A 12,232-nucleotide genomic window follows, 5' to 3' on the forward strand; every position below is an offset into this window, starting at 1 on the left:
GAAAAGACCCTCTTGCAAAAAAATAACATTTACAATTCCATTGACACCCAGTATGTAGAAACTTTTTGGAGTGTACATTTCTTGATGGTGACAAAATGCAGTAATTGCTAAAACGTATTGGGATTGCGCTAAAACAGGAAATATGTAATGTATATTGGTTATGCATGAATATATATATATATATATATATATTTAACAAAAAGCCATTCAACATAAACACATGTAAATTAATTTGTTCTACATTGTGTGTTGTTAAACATGAACTCCAATTTCCACAATTGAAATGGGAGAAATGTCTGGTAAAACAATACAAGTAAAAGTGAATTTCTTCAGACTTCCATTCTTATAATTCCATCTTTATTTCTTTACGTGATCCATTTGATCAAGTATGAAGGAAAATGAAATTAAACAATTCCCCTGTTTTCTTTTTTTCCTTTTAAGCACTTGATCTTGTTGTCATGTGGCCTACTATTGCCAAAACACAGGTATGCAGTTAGCTAATATGAATCCTCTGGCTTCCAAAAGGAAAACAAAAACAGGGAAAAACAAAAGTAAATTAGTTTCTTTGACCTTTGAAGGAATATTAATTCAGAATGTGCTTTATAGACAAAGTTTTCCTATCAGGATCTTGTAGGGGAAATCCTGTAGGCTAATATATATCATAACTAAGCAGACTTGTATCAGTCCACTCCTGACCCGGACATGTGCGTGCTGAAGCGGGCGGTGCCGTTTTTGTACATCCGGTGTACTCGAACCTTTCACGAGCAGCGAAGAGAGAGCCGCTAACGACAGTCCGCTGTTAGCCTGAAACATCAGTCACAACACCGAGAAATCTTTACATAAAGCTCCGGACAGCTCTGCACACTTCAGGCGTGACATATACAGAAGCCGTGTCCTCGTCTGGATTTATAACAGCGAAGGTGAGCCCGCTGTTTTTGTTTGGGGGGAGCTACATTTGATATTAAGCTTTTGGTTGTTAGCTAATATTTTCGTTGCTAACTGAGCTAATTTCCTTGTTGCGCTCGGTCCAGCTGTCACCTAGCCGTCAGTACGTGGTAGCTAAGGCGTTCACAACAAGCATTTATTTGGTTTCCATTAACCCAATATTATTATTATAATGAGGATATTTCTTTAAAAATATGAAAATATTGTTTAACCAAAGCAGGCACTGTGGCTATGTGATGTTTGGTTAACGCTAGCTTTGTGCAGGTTTTCTTTTGGCATGCAGCTGGAGAGCTAACTGGGCAACGGTTAGTTAATCGATGTGACCATCACTAATGTCAGGCTTTGTCCATGAGACGTACAACTGCCAACTCGCATCCTTGTTTTGATTTGAGGGCCCACTTACAGGGGATCGATCATCTTTGTATTAGCCTCAGCTGCCTCTGCAAAACACTTCCTCACATACAAAGTGTTACCATTGCTTCTTAGTGCAAGGTAACAGATGTAAAGACAGGCTGGCACAGATTATACAGTTAATTAACCAAGGCCCCTCCTCAGCTTTGTAACCTATCAGTAAGCTGTCTGGTGGATGGTATTTTGATGTGGTGCAGATGTTAAATTGTACCTCCCAATATGTTCGTGGTCAAACATGAGTGTATGTCTTATGGTCCTATGTTTCCCCATCTAAAATTCCTCCTAATTTGATATATTAAGGAAACCTTTCGAAGGGTTTTATATTCACAGCAATGTTTTTCATAGGACAAATGTTCAGTGTGTATTTCACTGGGTTAATATGTTGAAATTAACCACAGTTTATAGCATACTGATGTTTTACTTCTTAGCATCTACACCCTCAAACTAAAAACCCTAAAAACAATGTTTATTAATGTCTTCTCTGTGGTTGAAGGTATTTCCAACGATTGTAATGCCTATATCCATCCAAATATCCATCTATTTTTGCTCATTTGCAATTTGAACTGAGGGTATCCTTCATCAATCTTTTAAAACAAGGACCTTGGGAACATACACTAACATGAATAGATACACTACCCTTCAATGTAAATGTTCCTTGCTCACCTGCATACGTGGCTAATTACTGAATCATTGGAGTATTCAGTTACCCTTCATGTGGTAAAATAAATGGTTGGGGTCATATTCAGCTAAATAACACAGTGCTTTAAGAGAGCAGTGTAAACCCCTTTTGAAGTCATTATATTGAGATATATATATGTTACTAGCTGGGCGTTAGTCCAAAGTAGAGCTTTGTGGATCCATGATAAATGATTGTTGGCACACTTTAAAAGAGTCTGACTGAATGAAGGGCTGGTATAATAAAGAAGTTTCTGTGTTGCATTTATCTAAAATGACATGATGAAATATAACTTTTAAAATGAAAAAACATACTCTTCACAGGGTATAACTTAGGTATATCCGTATTGAAATAATAATAGTAGCAGCGTTAGTGAGTTAGTTTAAAAACATTTGTCTATTTTGAACATGTTTAAATCATTTCAGATTTTGCGGGTAGTATATTATTGCAGGTATTGATTTGACAAAGATGTAGACAATGGCTCGTCCTTCACAATGTGTGGAGTATATTAATACTAGTAGACTACCTCAGTGAAGCAAGCTATGAGTTGTCCTTACAAAATCGAAGATATAATCTGATAATATTTCATTTGTAAGATTCATAGACAAAATCTACGGTAGTAAAATGCAATCATGTATGTGGTGCGTACAACAGCGGAAATTGTATTTGTTTTCTATGAATTTATGGACAAGGAAAACCTTGGATAATCTAAATAACCACCAGCTATGGGTGATAAGAGCTGGCTGAAAGGGGAGAGAGGCATCTGTAAGCTGGCACTGCCACAGTAGGGGTCTTCAGTATTGGCAGCCCCCCTCTCAGGCTGATCTTTCCACTGAAGGTTAATCACTCTACTCAGTGCCTTTTTATATTATTGAAACAAAAATGTCAACAGATTAGTCATTTCAATTGATGGTATTCAGCTAGAAGCATTTAGCTTTTCCAGATATTTTGGTAGGCTCATTTGTGTTCTATAATCAAGGTCTTTATAACACTTTCAATGCCACCATATTGTGTTACTGAATAAAATATACAAGTAAATATTGCTGAATTTTATAACAAGCTATTAACCAATTACATCAACCTCCCTGAACTCTCTAAATGTTTAGTTTCTAATTATCTGGATCATTAGAGAAACTATTTTGACACGTTTGGTCAGTCAGCCTTGCTGCTTCGGCTTGATGCCAGTGATCAGAAACTTAACAGTTTTGTTTATGTGTATGCTTTGAAACAGTATTTCGAAAAAAATAATACCCAACACCTTCGTTACAGGATTTCATTTAAACATAAACTATTTTTTTAGAGTGCATGCAGGCCAAGCCAGAGTCAACTAAAATGTCTTTATGAAAATGAGCACTATATCAAACATCAGGCTGTGCCATTGGAACTGTATACCACTAAACAGGCAGACCTATTTAACACTTATCTCTATTAAAGCAAAAACACAACTGAAGTTTCCAATTTGAAAATTGAATATGACATTTAAAATACTGAGCAAACACCAAAAAACGTTGATCTTTTCTCCAACATGCTCTATTTTTTTCTGGATGAGTAGGGATGTGTTTATTGATAGGGATGTTATTAGTGACTTTAAACAGTTGTAGGCATGTATGTACCGGTACACATTTGTACTGTACTGTAACTGTATAATAGCAAAATGCAGTATTTGCAGAACACATTTCAAGCAAGTCTGACAAAACCAATATATAATTGGATATTTGTCTGCTATGCATGCTGTCTTGTTGAACAAGAAGGGCAAACAAAGGGTTAATATTAGGATCACTCTGTTATAGGATTTGAATTTGTAAAATCGTTTCATGTGTTCCCCTTCTGAAGAACTAAATTCCCTTTTTTAAAGCATGCCAAAAGGTGTGTATTCTCAAACATATTCTCATTTATCATGAGACACTGCGCCTCCGCATGGATAGAGGCTGGGGATTCCCCATGTTGCAAAACTGAAGAAGCCATTTGTAGAAAACACAGGAAATGTAGTGGGTTGCCTGAATTTGTTCCTTGTAATTAAAGGTTGGAATTGTTTTGCCTTATATAGTTTGAATTAAGTTCTTGTCCTCATTTTATCCCATCCTAATCCTCAGGTTAGGCATGTCTGAACATGTCTGAGAATACAATGTGGATGTGGTCCTACTCGTATTTCAAATGCATAAAACAGGCAGAAAAACTGTACCATCCGTTTAGTAATGTGGTTATAATGTCATAATTCTCATACCTTTTCCAATTTTACAAGGAAACACTTTTTAAAGTTAAGCTTGCTTTTAATTTGCCCCAAATGAACCAGAGTAAATCTGGCCTGATGTCAGCCTTGTGTGTTGCATTAGCTGCTTCAAAACTACCCTCGTGTCCCAAAACAAGATTTAAGTGTATGCTAGATGTTAGTATAATTATAATGGAAATGTGGAAATCTCTCTTTATTTAGACACAAAAGCACATGAGTGGAAATAACTAATGAGCAACAACGTGACTCTACAATGTCTGCTGAGCAGTTTGAATCAATCATGCCTCTCTTCTGAAAAACAAATACCCACACCCAAATAGAATGACACATTACACTCGTATTATTGTAATAACAACTTGGTATACATTGGAAGTTAAAAGCTGTGTTTAGCATCTGTACAAGGTGTGGGCTCCAAGCTGAACAGCAGCGTCAGTAAGTGTGTGTTTATAATCCTGCTCCAACAGGGTTTGTGTGTAAAGTTAGTCTTCAATCAGGAGCTGAGCTAATCCAAACACCGGACCAGCGTGGCCCACAAATGATTATTTGCACAATGGAAATTGTTACAGCTCACTTTTTGTCGTAGCTGCAGACCTGTTTTATAGCCGTGTTGTTCTGTTCCTGGTTTTATGTAATAGCAACAGTGCTCGGTTGCCCTTGAGAGCAAACTAGCTGTCTTTGATGCTGAGATGTGTGCAGGCAATACTGAGCATGACTCATCCGGAAGCCCACACACAAATACTTCAGCAACAGCCTTTCCAAGTTCGGGAATTACAGCATTGTCATGAAATCATTAGTGGCTTTTTTATTGAAAGAAGAAAAAGGTTTTGTTTTCAATGGTAAACATTAGACTTTTAAATGCATTTCTTTGGGTAAATAATGTGTGAAACCGGAATTCCTCCTGGTTTACGGACAGCATTGAGACCCCAAAGGCCTGCAGTTGATAAACATCATACATATTTTTTCTTAGTGATTCCTAAATCATAAACAGCCTAATGTTTTATGGTCACATCATTTAATATCTGCAGGGTTCTTGTCAGTGGTAGAAAGGGGGTTGGTTTAACTCCAAATGATTTGAGCGCTTGGCGAAAGCCGACCAGTGTCCATCAAGTTAAGCAGTCGTAGCTTTATATAATTATTTACATAATAATCCCAGCTGACAGTGTCTGCCAGGCTCTAGCTGTGGGTGGTGAAGATGCCTTCATGATCCTCACAAACTATGACTTAAGGTTTGTGTTGATGTTCAGACTGTTTACTGGTGTTTTCTGTGACCACTGGGATGACTATCTCTTTAGCTCAGCAGCAGTGTTACAGTAAGCCAGTGCTGTCCTCATTTAGACCTGTGTACTTGCAGTAAGAGATTATATGACTCATGACCTTCAAATATAAATTAAACTTGCAATGTTAGGGATAAGTTAAATGAAGGAAAACATTTTCTAAATATGTCTTAGGAAAGCTTTAGTATTACTTGTCACTCCATTGTTGTTCCTTACCAATATATACATTTTACACTGAAACCTTGTGTAAGAGTTCAGAAGAGCAACTGGAACCTTTTCCCAATTTTTTAAATCTAACGTCTAGCCAGTGTTACATCCCTCCGTGCCTCACTCGTCTGTGCACTGCAGGATTTGCCCCCTGGCTGAACTCTGCTGAGATGAGCACAGCTCTTTATTTGACTATTATTGAACATTGAAGCCCGATTCAATTCCAGGTTTATTTAACTGTATTGTTAAGGCAGGAATGATGCAGGTTTTTTGTTAACTCAATTTGGATAAAATGTGTCTGTGTGAAACTACTTTAAATTGATGTTTGCAATGCCAGCGTTTTCAATGTGCTGCTAGTTTTAGGGATGTCATTGTATGGTTACTATTGTTATGCTTATGATAGTTGTTCAGCTCACTAAAAGATCAGCCTAAATGATGTGTTCTTCAATCCAATTTTCTTTTTCAGGATTTTATCAGATTAACATGGGAGACAACACTTAGATCCACACTACCATGTTCCATGTGCTGTGTGTGGAGAGCTAATATCTTCTCTCTGTCCCATGTTGTGCCTTCCAGGTCTTTCACCTTCTCCTTCCTGTGACAGATGTTGAGGCCAGAGATCAGCCTGTCCTAACAACTGTGAGGTGACCAGGTGAGGACAGGAGGAGTGTCGGTCAGCTGTGCCAGGTTTTGTCTCATGAGAGTCACTGTGCCACCCAGGCACTGCCAGTGACCGGGCTGTGGCTGTGGAGGGCCCGGCCCAGGAGGCCTTTTTCTACATCACTCCGGGCTCCTGCTGACCTGTGCTGCTCACACCATGGATCAACAGAGAGATAAATATGGCGAGCGGCCCGCCAGGAGCACTAAAGTTTCCCAGGGAAGCCGCAGCGGACACTCGTCCCGACCATCCGGCTCCTCCAGCTCGTCCGGAGTTCTCATGGTGGGGCCAAACTTTCGTGTGGGCAAGAAGATCGGCTGTGGAAACTTTGGGGAATTGAAGCTTGGTAAGTTGAATCTAAATCTTGTATTCAACAAACTCCATTTATATGAATCAGGGTAGACTAAATACATCTCTCACTACAATGCAAGAAATTCCTAAAATGACCATATATTTAAGCAAAACCGCTTAAAACAGTTAGATAAAAATGGAACTTTCAGATTTGTAAGTATAATTGCATGGAAAGTGAGTATATTCACACTTTTTTTAATTTAAAAAAAAAGGAACACAATTAGACAATTTTCTGTAATATAGACCTCACAAAAATCGTCAGTCACCCAGACACAATCACCTGCAGAGTTGCTTATTCCCTGCTGACGCAGTTGTAAAGCTGTAAGTGGTGTACTTCATTTTTAAAAGCCATCAAGCCTTCTAAGCCATCTCTCCTTTTTATTTCAGGTAAAAATCTCTACACCAACGAGTATGTAGCTATTAAACTGGTAAGTGCACACTTTTCTTTCCTTTGCAAAATGATAGAGTAAATTCAGTTTCATAGATGCATAATGAAGCACTTGGTTAACCTATTGCCACTTTGGGTTGATTATCAGAAAATCTGAGGCTTTGCTCTGGTAGGTCAGTGGTGTTTTACTGGACTATTTTGGTCTTTGATAGAAATGTGAATGAGATGCTTAAGGATGTCTGTCTTCCTCATGGCTGCTGGACTAAAAACCATGACTCATGCATTTATTGTTCACCAGAGGGTGGTGAAAACAGTATATACACTAGTATTTAGTTTACTACGTCAAACAGTTTCCAGTTGCTCAAATAGCAGACACATATGCAGTGCTTTTATATATTGGAGAATGTTTTTTACAGCATAAGTGAACTAGAGATACGTTTTAGAATTGGGTGGGGCAAGTCATTTTTCTAGGTGACTTTGAATGGTATCTTTCAATAGATTATTATTAAAAAATATTGTATGTATTTAATATTATATTTACCAGACTAAATGGGATGTTTTGGTGGTGTTTAACTTTGGAGAAAGACTTGAGTTTAGAAGAAGCTTGGCCAAAACATGCAAAATGGAGACTGACGGTAGTTTTCTTTAGGGTGACTCGCATAGTGGAGGAGTCCGCCATCTCCTTTTACACATTACTGATTTGACAGTTTTAATCGTTAATCAGATTATTTACATATTTGAAGTTTTAGTTGAAGAAAGAGTGGCTGGTGACCCTTGTGAAAAACTGACACCCAAATCAGCATTCATGACAATGTTTGTGCTGCTAGTGCCAGTTAGTTTGGCAGACCTGCTAGTGTTACATGGCGAGAGAGTTGTCCTGGTACATCCTAAATTCATGAGCCATCAAGTGAAAGATCAGTCATCAAAACAATTTCACTCCCTTCTTAAAGGAATTCTATGTTGTTTTCTGTTTCAGTTTTGTCATTGTTTTAATCCAGTTTTAAAGGTTATTTTCATTAACCTGGTACTGGTTTGAATGTGTGCAGGAACCAGTGAAGTCGAGGGCACCACAGTTGCATCTAGAGTACCGGTTCTACAAAACACTGGGAACTACAGGTAAGGTCACGGATAATCTTTCCAACCCCTCCTGGTGTTTTGGTGTGGCTGTATGGCAATGATTTGACTGTTTTGGAAGATCAGCAGATCAAGAAGATTACATCATTTCCAAAACATGTGCTTACTCCGCTCAGGTTACGTATTGATATTAAGCTGCGTCAGCAATTTATTTTAATCTCCAGGACTTTGTGTACATGAGTGCATCGATGCCAATGTGCTTAGATCATGTTGAACAGTTACCTTGCAGTTCATTATGAAAGATGGTGACATAAAGAGTCTTATTCATACACCAAACAGATGCAGCAGCTGATGATTCACTGAAACACTTCCTTATTGTTATATAGCAGAAAGAATTGCACACTATTTGAGAAGGTCAATCATTTCCAGGGCTGTATATTAGTGGTGTGCTGTCGACCGCAGACACATGTGTGCTGAAGATAACGTAAACATCTTTTGAATTATTTGTGGACTCAGCTTGGGTCTGCATGGGTCCAGTCTTCATGTGTTGGAACATGTTTATATGTACATAATGAACAACTACATTTAAAATATAGGCAAATCAATGTTTTTACACTGACATATTAATACTGTATTAGGTTGACGATTGGCAAACTTGTGAGCAAACAGTTGCTTATTTACACATTCAGCAGTTACACAGCAACATTATCATTCATTCATCGACACCTGGTGCGTCACTCTCCATGTAGCTCGGTTTTTTGGTCATCCCCAACTCTCGATGGATTTATCTAGCTAGTTGGTAACTTTGTCCATTTTGACAAAAGGTTCCATGAACTATGGAACCAGAGGGACTAATCTAAGACCTAGATGTCTCTATTGCACATTCCAATTTGCATTTCCATCATGTGCAGTTAGGTGCTGACATTTTCTGTCTCCCAGCCAAATGGCAAGTGGATTTTTATATTATACCAGCTACTAGATCACAATGATCTTTTAGCCTGGTAAGTGGTGGAAATCTAGAGCAACATGAATATTTAACCAGCATTTAATGATTCTCTGAAGTTTCGTCACTAAGAATGAGCCCTTTCACATTACACATAGTCATTTGACCCATCTCAGTATATTGATTTGAGTCTGAAGCAGGCCTATACAGTATGGTGTCACTTTGCTGCGTGTAGCAAAGGAATTCACTTATGTGATTAGCCTTCGTCTTGTTAAAACATCCGGGAACTGATGACTTCAAACTGCTGTCATTGCATGAGGCTAAATGATGTGGTCAAAGGTTGACACTAATACACATGACATCAACATATTATATTTAATATGCATGCCATAAAATGTTGCAGATATCAGTTGCCTAATATATTCGTGGTCACTTTAGCTAATATCAATGCCTGTTATTTCCATTTTAGTGCAATACCAGTCTGTATTCGGTGCTCTTTATTGGTTTTGGTTCGATTAGTCATGCCAAAACAACTTCAACCTGAATGTCTAAAATATAAACATTTAGATCTTGAGGCTTTATCTGTAACGGTAAATCCTGAAATCCATTACATATTTATTTTAATCATTGTTCTAAGGTTTTATGTTTTTTTCAAACATAACGGTCATTGCAACAGTTGTTCCCCTGCACTGTCTGATGTGGAAATGGGGTCGAGTAGTGATGTCTACAATTACAGTACAAACACTGACATAACTGCTTGTCTTTTTACAGATATATTGTTATTTTGTTGGAGCCGTGCCCTCAACGGTTTGTTATTCTGTGTTCAGAATGAAAAACAATACAATACAAGCTGCTCCATAGACTTGTCTTCCCTTAACATTGCTCCCCTGAGAGTTTATCAGTTTGTCATAAAAGATTAGTCAAGGTCTGATGATGCATCACTGTTACTGACAGGAACCTTGTGAGGATGAAATGAATACAAGGGAGAAATAAATTAGGGGAAACTTTTTTCACATGGTACAAGAGGAAATGGGTGTGAACGCTAGAAACCATGGAACAATAGACATTTTTTTGTAATAGTTTTGCGTTGCTCTTCTGGTGAAGTGGTTAAATAATAATGTAAGCATTGCCCTGATTGTCACTTGGATACACCTAGAGTGGTGCTAGTGATTGATGATCATGTTGCTTGTGAATTTCTAAAGAACATTGTTTAATCACAGTGATACAGTTTAGGGATGGTCAGTCACATTTTGGCATGGAAGATAAAAGGCACATTTTTGTGATTTATGGTCCTTGATGTTCTTTTTGGATCGCTACACGCATTTATATGATAACCAGACTGGGAATATAATGGCTATTGTTTTGCAAAGGCAAGGGCTGGAAAAGGCCAACTGTGCGGAAACTCATTAAATATTTAGAGAGTGGGTCTGCCTCTCTTAGTACTAACCTGCCTCTGTCCTCGCCTCCAGATGGGATGATGTGACCTCATTTCTTCTTGGCTGTGTGTTGTGCCACATTCCTCCCAGCCAATGTGGTTGTCCCAGTGTCTGTGCGACAGGGGCTTTATGAATAAATGTGGTTCGACTCAGATGTTCAATCAGGTGTCGTATCCAGTGCATAACCAACTGTCACTGGTTTTAATGAGGACGATTCAATTAGGAATTAGGATTTTCCTTCCAGATATGATGATATGATATTTATCATTGCAGTCAATAACAGCTTCAAGCTACTTTGGTTTTACAAGCTCACAGACTGAGGCCTTATTTAGCCGAGGACACAAGATGGTTTTGAAGATCAAGAGGGTTTTGTTCAAGGGTGGGCGGCCACTATTGAGCTGTGAAAAGAATTGGCAGTCAGAGCTGGTCATGATGAAACACTACACCAGCTCTGTGACCATTGCAATCCCAAAGAGTAAACATTTCCCACAGTGACAAGGCGTACTAGATTTTGCAGACATGTAAAGAAAAGGCCAGCAGCACATCAATAATTGTTAAGAATAGAACTTCTCTCATGGCACTGTTTTTCAGAAAATATGTTAAGAAATGTATCTTAAAGATTATAACAACTGCAGAAACAGGGATGTAAATAAATACAGTATGAATTTGTTTTTAGCAATGTGACATTTAATAATTCAACTTTATCTAGATGAATACTGTGTAAGGTAATGTAATAATTCACCTTTGCAACGCGGCCAGTGATTTATGAGCACTCAAGAAATGTATTCTGTATATCTTTAAAAAATCCCAGTGAGCATTTGAAAATCAAAGACAAACCAGCCGTGTACTGTAGTAGTCTTTCTACATGTTATAAAGGATTGCACATTAGAGTAGCTTTTTCATTAAAAATGTTGATTTGTTTTTGTTTAAAGGCCTGACAGCTACTTGTGGTCACAGTTATGCAGTGCAGTTTTGCAAAGCAGCCAGAAAATGTAAGCGTGCCAGCAAATACGTATGTCAGAAAGCCGGCTCAAATCCTCAAAAGTTGAAGCTTTCTGAAGAGCCATCTCAGAACCATGAAGATCTCGTCTGTCTCCTTATACTACTTCTTTAATACACACATGTATTCACATACCTGTCATAAATCTACATTGCAAAAATCCATCTATTCAGCTATCTCTAAACTATTGCTAGACTGACACACATACTAGTATGCACATTATATATATATATATATATATATATATATTTATATATATATATAAAGAAAAACTAATTCACACCTACAGTTTAATTTAGAGTCACGAATTCACCTAACCTGCATTTCTTTGGACTGTGGGAGGAAACCCACACAGGCACGAGGAGAACATGCAAACTCCACAAAGACAGGCTCTACACAGTAATCCCAGTATCATTTGTGTTGTTGTTGTTGTTGTTTTAAAGGCATTTGATGGTGCCTACTTTCATGAAGGAATCAAATATAAATAAGTTTATGCTTAAACTTAACTTGGTTGGTTAAATATTGATAACAGAACTACTACCACCAGACAGTCACAATAAAACATTGACAGGGTGTCCGCGAGGTCTTAAAAAGTATTAAAAGTTGATAAATCAATTTAGCGAAAATTAAGGCTATTAA

The 12,232-nt window shown here is 37.9% G+C and overlaps 1 protein-coding gene across 3 annotated transcripts in view; it reads left to right on the forward strand.

The window, feature by feature from the left end:
• The first annotated feature begins 754 nt into the window (after window positions 1–754).
• csnk1g1 (casein kinase 1, gamma 1) overlaps window positions 755–12,232 on the forward strand; it is a 29,200-nt gene continuing 17,722 nt past the window's right edge. For all 3 annotated transcript variants that reach the window (XM_034115959.1, XM_034115960.1, XM_034115961.1), the window contains exons 1-4: window positions 755–920; window positions 6,320–6,747; window positions 7,140–7,180; window positions 8,187–8,256. In XM_034115959.1, the coding sequence (XP_033971850.1) occupies window positions 6,561–6,747; window positions 7,140–7,180; window positions 8,187–8,256 (298 nt within the window). In that variant the 5' untranslated portion in view covers window positions 755–920; window positions 6,320–6,560. The remainder of the gene's footprint in view (window positions 921–6,319; window positions 6,748–7,139; window positions 7,181–8,186; window positions 8,257–12,232) is intronic.

Source organism: Trematomus bernacchii, unplaced genomic scaffold (assembly GCF_902827165.1).
Source record: "Trematomus bernacchii unplaced genomic scaffold, fTreBer1.1, whole genome shotgun sequence".
In the NCBI taxonomy this organism is placed as follows: domain Eukaryota; kingdom Metazoa; phylum Chordata; class Actinopteri; order Perciformes; family Nototheniidae; genus Trematomus; species Trematomus bernacchii.